Source organism: Mobula hypostoma, chromosome 15 (genome assembly GCF_963921235.1).
Source record: "Mobula hypostoma chromosome 15, sMobHyp1.1, whole genome shotgun sequence".
Lineage (NCBI taxonomy): Eukaryota > Metazoa > Chordata > Chondrichthyes > Myliobatiformes > Myliobatidae > Mobula > Mobula hypostoma.
Window position 1 is genome coordinate 74,945,311 of NC_086111.1, and position 15,371 is coordinate 74,960,681.

The 15,371-nt window shown below is 48.4% G+C and overlaps 1 protein-coding gene across 1 annotated transcript in view; it reads left to right on the top strand.

The window, feature by feature from the left end:
• LOC134356988 (laminin subunit beta-2-like) overlaps positions 1–15,371 on the top strand; it is a 142,483-nt gene that overhangs the window by 78,091 nt on the left and 49,021 nt on the right. Inside the window, exons 14-16 of the mRNA XM_063068281.1 lie at positions 953–1,111; positions 6,110–6,237; positions 7,632–7,752. Coding sequence (XP_062924351.1) covers positions 953–1,111; positions 6,110–6,237; positions 7,632–7,752 — 408 coding nt within the window. The remainder of the gene's footprint in view (positions 1–952; positions 1,112–6,109; positions 6,238–7,631; positions 7,753–15,371) is intronic.

Sequence of the window (15,371 nt, forward strand, 5' to 3'; positions counted from 1 at the left end):
CTCCTCCCACCTCCCACCATTCTCCCCCACTCCCATCCCCTCACACTACCCGTCCCTCACACTACCCCTCCTCCCTCCACCCTCCTCACTCCTCCCTCCTCCCACCATTCTCCCCTCACCCCCATCCCCTCACACTACCCCTCCTCCCTCCACCCTCCTCTCTCCTCCAACCTTCTCCCTCCCATCCCCCTTCCCCTCTATCACCCCCATCCCCCTCCCCATCTATCACCCCATTCCCTTACACTACTCCCCCCTCATCCAACCCCTCCTCCCTCTCCTTCCACTCTCCACCCTCCTCTTTCTCACCTTTCCACCCCCCTCGCCCTCTCTCAACCTCCTCCTCCCCATTCCACTCCCCTCATCCATCCTGCCTTACCAACTCCCTCCTCATCCCTAACCCCTCTTCCCTTCCCCTCCCTAGCCCTCCCTTACACATCTCTCCCCCTCCTCCTTCCATCACCTCCCCCTTCCCTCCACCCACTCACTCCGCCTCCCCTTTCCACCTCACTCCCTATCTTACCTCCTCCTCACCCTTCCCTCTCCCTCCACGTCCTCCCACCTCACTACCCATCTCTCATCTCTCCTCCCACCATCTCTCCCTCCCGCTCCTACCTCACTACCTGCCTCCTCTCCTGTATCCTCCCTCCCTCCCTTCCTCAGTCCTCCATCGCCCTGCACCTCCTCCCTTCTCCTGCCGCCTCACCCTCCTCTCTCACCACCTCCTTCCTCTCCCCTATTCCTTCTCTCTTTCACCCACCTTTCCTCTCCCCGTTATTCCACCCTCCCTTTATCTCCCACCCCCACCCCCCCACCCCCTGCTCCACCTCTCCCCCCTCCCTCCTCCACCTCTCCCCCTCCCTTAGCCATTCACCCCTGGGTGGGTGTTGACCCGCCCCTGGTGCTCCCTGTCCCTCGCTGGGCCGGTTCTGACCCCGAGCCTCTCCTGCTGCAGGGAGTAACTGCTGTGACCCGGGAACGCTCTAGTCACCGGCCCGTCACGTGGACTGGTTCTGGATTTGCCAAGGTGCCGGAGCGCGGCGTGCTGGAATTCCACATCAACAACATCCCGTATTCCATGGAGTATGATCTGGTGATCCGCTATGAGTCACAGGTGAGCATGAGGCTGGGGGAAGCCCGCGGCTCCGGGGACATGTTGGGCCGAGACCTGCCGTACGGGAGACATCACTCTGAGGCCTGATTGTCAGCCCAGACACACAACACAACAGGAGCCATATTACTGAGGGGCCAGAGGGTGCACAGCTGCATGGGGGCACTTGAGGGATGGGATCAGTGCAGAGAACCGAGTTCTCTACATGCTTAGGCCTCTGGGTTCATTAATACGGGGCCCACACCAGGCAGGTTCTAATGCTCTTGATACAACATTTCTCCAGCCCATTCCGAAACAGCCCTGTCTTATCAGCATCACACTGGCAGCATCTCGCTGACCTTTTGAACGACGTCAGCCTAGCTCACAGAAACTCAAAAGTCCAGCCAGTGGAATCAGATCAAAGAGAAAATACAATCTCTCTTGAATAAAGTGAAACTCCCTCCACACCGTCCCATCACACACTCCTGGGGTCAGACACAGAGTGAAACTCCCTCCACACCATCCCATCACACACTCTCAGGGTCAGACACAGAGTGAAACTCCCTCCACACCGTCCCATCACACACTCCCGGGGTCAGACACAGTGTGAATCTCCCTCCACACTGTCCCATCACACAGTCTCAGGGTCAGACACAGGGTGAAGTTCCCTCCACACCATCCCATCACACACTCGTGGGGTCAGATAGAGTGAAGCTCCCTCCACACTGCCCCATCACACACTCGCGGGATCAGATAGAGTGAAGCTCCCTCCACACTGCCCCATCACACACTCCCGGGGTCAGACACAGAGTGAATCTCCCTCCACACTGTCCCATCACACACTCCCGGGGTCAGATAGAGTGAAGCTCCCTCCACACTGTCCCATCGCACACTCGTGGGGTCAGACATAGTGTGTGACATCTCTACACTATCGTGTTTCAAAGTTTGGCTGACATAGTCTGTTCAAAGCCATTTCCTGGTGCAGGTCCATTGGGCAGCGGGTGGGTGAGTTTACTGTGTGGCTGAACTGTTTGAAGTAGCTGAGGTACTTTGGCTGTTGTGTCTGTATGCTGTCACATCCCTCTCCATGTTTGGTCTGTGAGGGTGAGTGCCAGCGGACTGGGACTGTGGTGCCTGTGCTGAGGTGCCCAGGTGCCCAGGTGCCCAGGTGCCCAGTCAGTGCAGTTTAACCCGGCGCCAGGCTGCACTGCAGCGCCACCTACTGCACAATGCAGCTACTGCAGCTCCCTCGCAGTCCACTGGCTCTGGCAGGGCACAGCGCAGTCAGACAGTGTGGAGTTTATCGTCATGTGAAGACGTGGACTTGAGAGTATGAGAATACACTGCACATTGACCTCTATTCCCAGCACACACAAAATGCAGGAGGAACTCAGCAGACGACTGGATCATCGGGCTGTCTTCCAGGGGAGGGATGAGAGGGGTGATGTGAACTAGATATGGGAGAGGTGATCCAGGTGAACGGAGGATGAATGAATGGGAAAGGGTGAGGGTGGGGAGCACAATAACCCAAAAGTGGAAAATTCAGAATTTATTTCAAAGGCGGAAACACAAGAGTTTCTGCAAATGCTGGAAATCCAAAGAACACACACAGAAAACTCTGGAACTCGGAAAATCAGGCAGCATCTATGGAAAAGGATGAACAGTCAGGGTTTCGGGCCGAGACGCTTCATCATAACTGGACAGGCAGGGTGTGGACGCTGTGGGAGGGGAAGGAGGACATTCTGGGAGGTGATGGGCTCAGTAGGGTGTGTGGCAGAGCAACCGATGAAGTGAGAAGCTGGGAGGTGATAGGTGGAAAAGTTAAAGGGCTGGAGATGAAGGAATGTGAGAGGAGGGGAGAGCGGACCATGGGAGAAGGGGAAGGAGGGGAAACCAGAGGGAGGTAGGTGATGGGCAGGTGAGGAGGAGAAGTAGGAGACCAGAGTGAGGAACAGAAGAAGAGGGATTGGGGAGAGGGGAAAACTACTGGAAATTAGAGAAATCGACATTCCATCATTGACTGCATCTGCAGAATCTCTTGTGTTTATTTTGTGCTGTATACACCTCATCAGCAGGCCAGGGCAGGTTAAGTCCAAGTGGAGTTTATTGCCATCTGCACAGGTGCAACAAAAACTTACTTTCAGCAGCATCCCAGGCACACAGCATCAAATACACAACTGTGAGAAGAAAATTCCAATCATACACACTTCTAACAGGAGGGGCGTGGCCAAGTGGTTAAGGCATTGGACTAGCGATCTGAAGGTCGTGAGTTCGAGCCCCAGCCGAGGCAGAGTATTGTGTCCTTGAGCAAGGCACTTAACCACACAGTGCCCTGGACGACACTGGTGCCAAGCTGTATCGGCCCTTGCCCTTCCCTTGGACAACATCAGTGGCGTGGAGAGGGGAGACTTGCAGCATGGGCAGCTGCCAGTCATCCACACAACCTTGCCCAGGCCTGCTGTGAAGACTTTCCTGGAGCAGATCCATGGCCTTACTAACGGATGCCTTAATAACAAGAGGGAACACACATTGAGAACAAAAAAACACTGGTGTAAAGTCCTCAAACACAGGTCAGAAGGTGTCTGAACTGCAGTGATCGGGCGTTGAGTCGCAGAGCACAGAAGCAGGCTCCCTTTGACCCATCTAGTCAAAAATCGTCTACAAAATTATGAGGGGGTATAGAGAGGGTAAATGCAAGCAGGCGTTTTCCACTGAGATTGGTGAGATAAGAGCTAAACATCATGGGTTAAGAGTGAAAGGTGAAATACTGAAATATTTTAATTGTAATTCATAGTAAATTTATGCCTGATGCCACAAAACATGTCATGACAGAGATCTGTGATAATAAATCGTGAAACCCCTTTTTACTGGGCAACTCCAGAGATGTGGCTCATTAGCCCCTCACTAACCCCTCACTCGTTAGCCCCTCACTGACAGCCCCCGGCCTCAGCAATGAGAAACCAACCTTTCTCAGACTCCGTACATCTTGGGTTGATATGACTTGGGTCCCACCAGAACCGGAAAGTTGGGATGTCTTGCCCACCCGAACCCCGATCTGTGTAAATACTTCCCCCATGCAATGAATGCTGTGTGAATACTTCCCCCATGCAATGAATACTGTGTGAATACTTCCCCCGTGCAATGAATACTGTGTGAATACTTCCCCCGTGCAAGGAATACTGTGTGAATACTTCCCCCGTGCAATGAATGCTGTGTGAATACTTCCCCCGTGCGACGAATGCTGTGTGAATACTTCCCCCGTGCGACGAATGCTGTGTGAATACTTCCCCCGTGCGACGAATGCTGTGTGAATACTTCCCCCGTGCGACGAATGCTGTGTGAATACTTCCCCCGTGCGACGAATGCTGTGTGAATACTTCCCCCGTGCGACGAGTGCTGTGTGAATACTTCCCCCGTGCGACGAATGCTGTGTGAATACTTCCCCCGTGCGACGAATGCTGTGTGAATACTTCCCCGTGCGACGAATGCTGTGTGAATACTTCCCCGTGCGACGAATACTGTGTGAATACTTCCCCCGTGCGACGAATGCTGTGTGAATACTTCCCCGTGCGACGAATGCTGTGTGAATACTTCCCCGTGCGACGAATACTGTGTGAATACTTCCCCCGTGCGACGAATACTGTGTGAATACTTCCCCCGTGCGACGAATACTGTGTGAATACTTCCCCCGTGCGACGAATACTGTGTGAATACTTCCCCCGTGCAATGAATACTGTGTGAATACTTCCCCCGTGCAATTGCCTGTCACCAAGAAACAACAGACCCCACTCTGCATAAAGCAAGTAAATTTATGAATATTAACAACCAAACCGTAATTAAAGAAGAAAGGGAAAAAAAGAACAGAAGGGTCCATCATAATTAAAACCGTCAAATATGCACAAAGTTGGAGCTCAAATCTTCCGAAAGCTGGAGGTGTCCTTGTACTCACAGTGCCAAATCCTATTCACCAATCACCGGGAGGATTTCCCCTCTTGAACTCCATCGAATCACGCGTTCCCGTTGGATCAAATTCTACGGCCAGGTCTCTCAAGCTTCTCTCTCTCTATCTCCCGCCGAAAAAGACCTCAACCCACCTCAGTGTTTGTTACAAAACCTCTCCGCCCAGCATTCTCTAGAACCTTCTTCTGATTCCACCATCCTGATTGGCCGACCCGACATTCCTAAGCTGAACATCACAACCCCTAATCTTTAACAACACACACAAAATGCTAGAGGAACTCAGCAGGCCAGGCAGCATCTAGGAAAAGAATACAGTCGACATTTCGGGCTGAAACTCTCTGGCAGGACTGGGCAGGACCCTTATCTTTAGTGGTAACCCAAACACTACCAGCAGAGCGCACTGCTTCTACAGAAAGCCATTTAAATGAAATACCCTACAACATGAGCAGTAATATCTTAACCAGGGCGTTACAATCTGATTTGGATCCTATCATGCAGAAAAGATGGATTCGATTAATTAGCTCAAGTTTAAGTTCAAAGCATAAACGTATACTGCCAAATAAAACAGTATTCCTTTGGACCAAGATGCACAACACAGTACATGTAACTCACACACAACACAAAAAGTAATATTACCACAAATAATAAGGTGCATTTACAACACGAGTCAACAAGTAAACAGTATAACACCACTGGTGCTTCGTGCTCAATGAGACCTGGGTGGTGACAGGGAGTTCAGTATCTCACAGTCTGGGGGAAGAAGCTGTTTCCCATCCTAACAGTCCTTGTCCTAATGCTACAGTACCTCCTGCCTGATGGTAGGGGTCAAAGAGATTGTTGGACGGATGGGAGGGATCATTGCAAATGCTAAGGGCCCCGTGTAGACAGTAGTCCTGATAATGATAATGATAATGAGAAACCCCATTGTTTCTCTCAGCCGTCTTTGGACTTTGGATTGGCGGTCAGGTACCTTCGGAGCTATTGGGCCTGTATTGTGTGGTGCTGTTCTGTGCTCTGTTCTGCATTTTTTGCTCTTGGCCTTATAGTCTGTCGGTATTTCAGTTTCCGGAGGACTGGGAGAAGGTGTTCATTTCCATCGTTCGTCCGGGACCCATCCCTACCAGCAGTCCATGTGGGAACACCATCCCTGCTGATGACATGCTTTTCACAAGCCTTCCATCTGGATTCAGGTGAGGAAGATAAATACTCTGGAGCCAAAGGTACGTGCTCTACCGGAGGGAGTAAAACCTGTCCCATTACCGACTGTGGAGGTTTTGTGTCCTGCAGCTTCTGAGGAGAGAAAGATGGTTCACATCAGATCAATGGTGTCTGTGACCTGTATTCACTGACTCTCACACACTCAAAGATCTCTGCCCTAACCAACAACACAATCTATCTCTCTCACTCATTTCTCTTCTCTTCCTTCCTTTCCTCTCTTTCCCAACTCTGTCTCCCCCAACTCTGTCTCCCCCAACTCTGTCTCCCCAACTCTGTCTCCCCAACTCTGTCTCCCCAACTCTGTCTCCCCAACTCTCTCCCCCAACTCTCTCCCCCAACTCTCTCTCCCCCAACTCTCTCTCCCCCAACTCTCTCCCCCCAACTCTCTCCCACCCAACTCTCTCCCACCCAACTCTCTATAAACTTTCTCCCCCAACTCTCTCCCCCAACTCTCTCTCCCCAACTCTCTCTCCCCAACTCTCTCCCCCCAACTCTCTCTCCCCCAACTCTCTCCCCCAACTCTCTGCCCCCAACTCTCTCTCCCCAACTCTCTCTCCCCAACTCTCTTTCCCCCAACTCTCTCCCCCAGCTCTCTCTCCTCCAAATCTCTCCCCCAACTCTCTGCCCCCAACTCTCTCCCCCAACTCTCTCTCCCCCAACTCTCTCCCCCCAACTCTCTCCCACCCAACTCTCTATAAACTTTCTCCCCCAACTCTCTCCCCCAACTCTCTCTCCCCCAACTCTCTCCCCCAACTCTCTGCCCCCAACTCTCTCTCCCCAACTCTCTCCCCAACTCTCTTTCCCCCAACTCTCTCCCCCAACTCTCTCTCCTCCAAATCTCTCCCCCAACTCTCTGCCCCCAACTCTCTCCCCCAACTCTCTCCCACCCAACTCTCTCTCCCCAACTCTCTCTCCCCCAACTCTCTCCCCCCAACACTCTCCCACCCAACTCTCTATAAACTCTCTCCCCAACTCTCTCCCCCAACTCTCTCCCCCCAACTCTCTCCCCCCAACTCTTTCCCCCCAACTCTCTCCCCCAACTCTCTCCCCCCAACTCTCTCCCCCAACTCTCTCCCCCCAACTCTCTCCCTCAACTCTCTCCCCAACTCTCTCCCCCAACTCTCTCCCATCCAACTCTCTATAAACTCTCTCTCCCAACTCTCTCTCCCCAACTCTCTCTCCCCCAACTCTCTCTCCTCCAAATCTCTCCCCCAACTCTCTGCCCCCAACACTCTCCCCCAACTCTCTCCCCCCTCTCTCTCCCCCATCTCTTCCCCCCATCTCTCTCTCCCAGCTATCCCTGTCTAGCTCCAGCACAGACGCTGACCCGTTGTCTGTGTGCTGACACTCTCATTCCTGTTTACAGGTATGTGGTGCTGCCTCAGCCAGTCTGTCTTGAGCGCTCCGTCAGTTACACCATCCGACTGGACTTCAAGCGTTACCGTCCACGGGTGCGCGATCCCAACACCAACATTCTGGTGGACTCTGTGAGTAAAGTAAACATGTGCCTGTGATCTCTGCATCTGTGTGCAAGTGCGCCTGTATCTCTGGTGTGTGTGTGCGTGCATGTACACCTGTAATGTCTGCCTGTGCTGCAAATGTGCTTGTAGCCTCTGTGTGGGTAAATATACCTGTCATGATAAAGGATTAAGTGCTTTCCTGGCCTATATAACTAATAAACTTTTCTTGGCTTTCCAGCTGGGTAGAGGTATCGATTCTAACCGACGTTTTGGTGACAAACTCTGCCATTTTCACCTGGGCATGTCTAGCCTGGTGGTATTTATAGCCCATATCCATCGTCCTGACTGGATAGTCCTCACCCAATCAAGTTTCCGCTGTCCACCTTGTTTACAATCCAGTTCCAGATCTTACTTAGAACAAGGAACATTGTGCGTAATCGTCTTACTTCCTCGCGAAGACTCTCCAGGTCTGAAATAGATTTTGCACGGTTAATCAAAGTAGGAAGGACCGCTCGGCACTGGGAGGTGTGATGGCGGCTGTTACTGTTGAGGTATAAGTCTGTGTGAGTGGGTTTCCAACAGACGCCATGTCCAAGGATACCATCTGCTTTCCATCGTATTAGAATGTCAGGGGACGGGAAGCAATGATTCTTCTCCATCTCCATCGTAAATTGAATGTTTGGAAATAAGACGATTACATGCGACGTTCCTACAGAATGGTTACAAGGTGAAGGAAATCAATCAGCTCCTTAAAAGGGCCGACGGAAAAACCAGGGAACCTAACAGCGAAGAGGAACCCATCGCTACTGCCCGTCTTTCCTATATTTCCATGGTTTCTGGAAGGATTGCCAGGATCCTGAAGAAACACCATATTAATCCATCCACAATCACAGTTTATGTGGGTCAAAGCTGACCTGGGACTCAGGTTGGCTGGTGTTTACAGGATTTCCGGTGAATGTGAAGCAGCGTCTATCAGCCAGACGGGACGTGTGGTGAAAACACGCATCAAGGAGCACGGGAGGTGTATCCACTTGGGTTAGTTGGAGAAATCCGCTGGAGCAGAACATTGCATTCGAAATGGCTGTAGGATTGACTTCAATGGCACAAAAATCCAGTACCGTGCCACTGGCTTTTGGGACCACCTGGTAAATGAAGCTATTGAAATAAAACTAGAGGTAAAGAATTTTAATGTAGACAAAATTCTCACTCTAAGTAAGAACTGGAATTTGACTGTAAACAAGGTGGGAGAGCAGAAACCTGATTGGATGGGGACTAACCAATCAGGAGGTGTGGACGACGGAGTATAAATACCACCAGACTAGCCATGCCCAGGCATCATCCCTGATGAAGATGGCAAAGTTTAAAATCGAAACACGTACCTGGCTAGAACCCTGAGAAGACTATATTCATCCACCTGGTATGTCTGCCTATGTGTAAGTCTCACTGTAAAGTCTGCATGTGTGCCCAAATATGCCTGTAATGTCTGTATATTTGCAAGTCACCTGTAGTGTGTCTGCGTGTGTGTGCGAATAAGACCATAAAATATAGGAGCAGAATTACAAACGAGAAAATCTGCAGATGCTGGAAATCTGAGCAACACACACAAAATGCTGGAGGAACTCAGCAGGCCCGGCAGCATCTATGGAAAAACGTCCTGCTGAAGGGTTTTGGCCCGAAATGTCAACTGTACTCGTTTCCATAAATGCTTCCTGGCCTGCTGAGTTCCTCCAGCATTTTGTGCGTGTTGCTAGGAGCAGAATTAGGCCATTTGGCCCATCATATCTACTCCGCCATTTTATCGTGGCTTATCCAATTTTCATCTCAGCCCCAATCTCCTACTTTCTCCCTGTATCCCTTCATGCTCTGACCGATCAAGAATCTATCAGCCTCCGCCTTAAATATACAGACTTGGCCTCCACAACTTCCCGTGGCAAAGAATTGCACAGTTTCACCACTCTCTGGCTAAAGAAATTCCTCCTCATTTCCATTCTAAAAGGACACCCCTCTAATCTGAGGCTGTGTCCTCTGGTCTTAGACTCGCCCACCATGGGAAGCAGCCTCTCCACATCCACTCTATCAAGGCCTTTCACCATTCAATAGGTTTCAATGAGGTCAGCCCTCATTTTTCTGAATTCTAGTGAGTACAGCAAATGACATATGACAAGCCATTCAATCCTGGAATCATTTTCATGAACATCATTTCATACGTCTCCAGTTTCATCACATCCTTTCTAAGGGCCCAAAACTGCTCACAATACTCCAAGTGAGGCCTCGCCAGTACTTTATAAAGTTTCAACATGACATCCTTGCTTTTATATTCTAGTCCTCTTGAAATGAATGCTAACATTGCATTTGCCTTCCTCACCACAGACTGAATCTACAAATTAACCTTCAGGGAATCCTGCACAAGGTCTCCCAAGTTCCTTTGCACATCAGTTTTTGGATTTTTTCTTCCTTTAGAAACTAGTCAACTCTTTCATTTCTGCTACCAAAGTCCATGACCGTACACTTCCCAACACTATATTCCATCTACCACTTCTTTGCCCATTCTCCTAATCTGTCTAAGTACTCCTGTAGCCTTTCTACTTCCTCAAAACTACCTGCCCATCTATCTCCGTATCATCCATAAAGTTTGCAACAAAACCATCAACTCCATCATCCAAATCATTGACATATAATGTAAAAAAAAAATCAGTCCCAATACAGACCCCTGTGGAACACCACTAGTCACTGACAACCAACCAGAAAAGGTCCCCTTTATTCCCACTCTCTGCCTCCTGCCAATCAGCCACTGCTTTATCCATGCTGGAATCTTTCCTGTAATACCATGAGCTCATAGCTTGTTAAGCAGCCTCATGTATGGCCCTTGTCAAAGGCCTTCTGAAAATCCAAATACACATCAACTGATTCTCCTTTGTCTATTCTGCTTGTTATTTCTTCAAAGAATGCCAACAGATTTGTCAGGCAAGAATTTCTCTTGAGGAAACCATGCTGACTGTGGCCTATTTTATCATGAGCCTCAAGTCCCCTGAGACCTCATCCTTAATAATCGATTCCAACATCTTCCCAACCACTGAGGTCAGGTTAACTGGCCTATAGCTTCCTCTCCTCTGCCTCTCTCCCTTCTTGAAGAGTGGAGTAACATTTGCAATTTTCCAGTTGTCTGGAACCATTCCAGAGTCTAGTGATTTTTGGAAGATCATTACTAATGCCTGCACAATCTCTTCAGCCCCTCTTTCAGAACCCTGAGGTGTACACCATCTACCTTCACACCTTTCAGTTTCCCGAGAACCTTCTCTCTAGTTATGGAAACTTCACACACTTCATGACCCCTGATATCTGGAACTTCCACCATACTGCTAGTGTGTCCCACAGTGAAGACTGATGCAAAATACTTATTCAGTTCATCCGCCATTTTGTTGTCCCCCAGGACTTCCACTCTAGCATTATTTTCCAGCGGTCCGATATCTACTCTCTCCTCTCTTTTACACTTTATGTATCTCAAGAAACTTTTGGTATCGTCTTTAATGTTATTGGCTGCTTACTTTTGTATTCTATCTTTACCTTCTTCATGATTTTTTAGTTGCCTTTTGTTGGTTTTTAAAAGCCTCCCAATCCTGTAACTAATTTTTGCTCTATCATATGCCTTCTCGTTCGCTTTCTGTTGGCTCTGACTTTTCTTGTTAGCCACAGTTGTGTCATCTTGGCTTTAGAGTACTTCTTCCTCTTTGGGATGTGTCTATATATATTCTGTGCCTTCCGAATTGTTTCCAGAAATTCCAGCCATTGCTGCTCTGCCGTCATCCCTGCCGTGTTCTTTTCCGATCAATTCCAGCCAACTCCTCTCTCGTGTCTTCGTAATTGCCTTTACTCCACTCTAATACTGATAAATTTGATTTTAGCTTCTCTGTCTCAGATTCCAGGGTGAATTTGATCATATTATGATCACTTGTCCCTAAGAGTTCTTTTACCGTAAGCTCTCTAATCAATTCGGGTTCATTACGTAACACCCAATTCAGAGTAGCTGATCCTCTTGTGGGTTGAACCACCAGCTGCTCTAAAAAGCATCTCATCGGCACTCTAGAAATTCCCTCTCCTGGAATCCAACACCAACCTGATTTTCCCAATCTACCTGCATATTAAAATCCCCCATGACTATTGCAACATTTCCCATTTGGCGTGTATTTTCTATGTCCTGTTGTAATTTGTAGGGCACATCATTACTACAGTTTGGGGGTCTGTATATAACTCCCTTCAGAATCTTTTCACACTTGCAGTTCCTTAGCTCTATCAAAAATGATTCAACACCTTCCTACTCTGGCACCTCTATATGATTTGATTTCATATTTTACCAACTGTGCAATGCCACTGCTCCATACACCTGTAATGTCTGTGTGTGTACGCTAAGGTGCCTGAAATGTCTGTGTGTGTGTATGCTTATGTGTGTGTAATATCTGTGTGTGAGTATACCTGTAATGTCTCTGTGTGTATACTAATGTGCCTGTAATATCTCTGTATGTAAGCTAATGTGCCTGTACTGTCTCTGTGTGTATGCTAATGTGCCTGTAATGTCTCTGTGTGTGTAAGTCTATGTGTATGTACACCTAAAATGTCTCTATGTGCACACAAACATGTCTGTAATGTCTGTATGTAAGTACACCTGTAATGTCTGTCTGTGTAAATACACCTGGAATATTTCTGTGTGCGCCAAAATGTGCCTGTAACATCTGTGTGTGTGTCCGCCTGTAATATCTGTGTGTGTGTGCAAGTATGCCTGATTTGTAGTGTAAAAGGCAGACAAAATCAGAAAGGGTGAATGCAGGACTGAATGTGTTATATTTGAATGCACACAGTATATGGAATAAGGTAGATGAACTTGCAGCACAGTTACAGATTTGCATGTATGATGTTGTAGGCATCACTGAATCGTGGCAGAAGAAAGACTATAGCTGGGAGCTTAATATCCAAGGATACACATTGTATTGAAAGGACGGGCATGTAGGCATTGCTCTGTTGGTAACAAATGAAGTCAAATCATGAGAAAGGTGTAACATAGGGTCGGAAGGTGTTGAATCGTTGTGGATAGAGCTAAGGAACTGCAAGGGTGAAAAGACCCTATGATTGTATACAGACCCCCAAACTATAGTAAAGATGTGGTCTACAAATTAAACAGGAGATAGAAATTGCATACCAAAAGGGCAATGTTACCATAGTCATGGGGATTTCAATATGCAGATAGACTGCGAAAATCAGTTTGGTACTGGATTACAGGAGGGGGATTTCAAGAATACCTACGAGATGGCTTTTCAGAGCAGCTCGTGGTTAAGCCCACAAGAGGATCAGTTATTCTGGATTGGGTGTTGTGCAATGAAACAGAATTGATTAGAGAGCTTCAGGTAAAAGAACCCTTAGGGACAAGTGATCATAATATGATCAAATTCACCCTGAAATTACAGTGGAGTAAAGGAAATTACAGAGGTACGAGAGAAGAGTTGGCTAAAATTGATTTAGAAAGAACACCGGCAAGGCTGATGGCAGAGCAGGAATGGCTAAAGTTTCTGGAAGAAATTTGGAAGGCACTGTATATATACATCCCAAAGAGGAAGAGGTATTCTAAAGGCAAGATGACACAAGGGTGGCTGACGAGAAATCAAAGCCAATATAAAAGCCAAAGAGAGGGCATATAATAGAGCAAAAATTACTGGGTAGTTAGAGGATTTGGAAGCTTTTAAAAACCAATGGAAGACAACTAAAAAAAAATTAAGAAGGAAAAGATGGAATACAAAAGTAAGCTAGCCAATAATATTAGAGAGGATACCAAAAGTTTGTTCAAATACATGAAGAGTGAAAAAGAGACGCGAGTCGATATTGGTCTGCTGGAAAACGATGCTGGAAAGGTATTAATGGGGGACAACAAAATGGCAGATGACCTGAATAAGTATTTTGCATCAGTTTCCACTGTGGAAGACACCAGCAGTATGGTGGAAGTTATAGAGTGTCAGGAGCCACTAGTGTGGGAAGTTGCCATTACTAAGGAGAAAGTTCTTGGCAAAACTGAAAGGGCTGAAGTCAGGTAAGTCACCTGGACCAGATGGTGCACACCCTAGAGTTCTGAACGAGGTGACTGAAGAGATTGTGGAGGCATTAGTAATGATCTTTCAAGAATTACTAGATTCTGAAATGGTTCTGGAAGACTGGAAAATTGCAAATGTCAGTCCACTCTTCAAGGAAGAGAGGCAGAAGAAAGGAAATTATAGGCCAATTAGTCTGACCTCAGTGGTTGGGAAGGTGTTGGAGTTGATAGTTAAGGATGTGGTTTTGGGGTACTTGGAGGCACATGATAAAATAGACTGTGATCAGCATGGTTTCCTCAAGGGAAAATCTTGCCTGACAAATCTGTTGGAATTCTTTGAAGAAATAACAAGCAGGATAGACAAAGGAGAGTCAGTGAATGTTGTGGATCCCTTTGCTACCACTGTCTCCCATCTGGTGGAACTTGTTCTCACTCTCAATAATTTCTCCTTTGGCTCCTGGGTGTAGCCATGGGCTCTCGCATGGGTCCCAGGTATGCCTCCCTTTTTTGTTAGCTCTGTGGAACAGTCGGTGTTCCAAGCCTACCATGGTATCACTCCCCAACTTTTCCCACACTGCATCGACAACTACATTGGTGCTGCTTCCTGCACCCATGCAGAGCTCGTCGACTTCAACAACTTTGCCTCCTACTTCCACCCTGCCCTCAAATCCATTTCTGACACCTCCCTCCCCTTTCTCAATCTCTCTGTCTGTATCTCTGGAGACAGCTTATCTACTGATGTCTGTTATAAACCCACGGACTCTCACAGCTACCTGGATTATACCTCTTCCTACCCTGTTACTTGTAAAAATGCCATTCCGTCTAGCAATCCCTCCATCTCTGCCACATCTGCTCTCTGGAAAAGGCTTTTCATTCCAGAATGGAGTTGTCTGCCTCCTTCAAAGAATGGGGCTTCCCTTCCTCAACCACATCTTTTCCATTTTGTGCATGTCTACCCTTGCCCCTTCCTCCCGCCACCTCAACAGGGACAGGGTTTCTCTTGACCATACCTACCATCCCACCAGCCTCAGCAACCAGCGCATCATTCTCCATAATTTCCACCATTTCCAACCGGATCCCACCACCAAGCACATCCTTCTCTCCCCGTACTTTCTGCTTTCCGCAGGGATCGCTCCCTATGCAACTCACTGTCCATTCGTCCCTCCTCACTGATCTCCCTCCGGGTACTTACCCTTGCAAGTGGAACAAGTGCTACACCTGCCCCTACACCTCCTCCCTCACCACCATTCAGGGCCCCAAACAGTCCCCGCCCCCAGGTGAGTCTGTTGGGGTCTTCTACTGTATCTGGTGCTCCCAATGTGGCCACTTGTATATCAATGAGACCCAGTGTAGATTGGGAGACCGCTTTGCCAAGTGCCTACTTTCCATCCGCCAGAAAAAGCAGGATCTCCCAGTGGCCGCCCATTTTAATTCCCATTTCAACATGTCGGTCCACGGCCTCCTCTACTGTCGCAATGAAGCCACACTCAGGCTGGAGGAGCAACACCTTGATGGCATGAACATCGATTTCTTGTACTTCCGATAATTGCCCCCCGCCTTCACCATTCCCCAT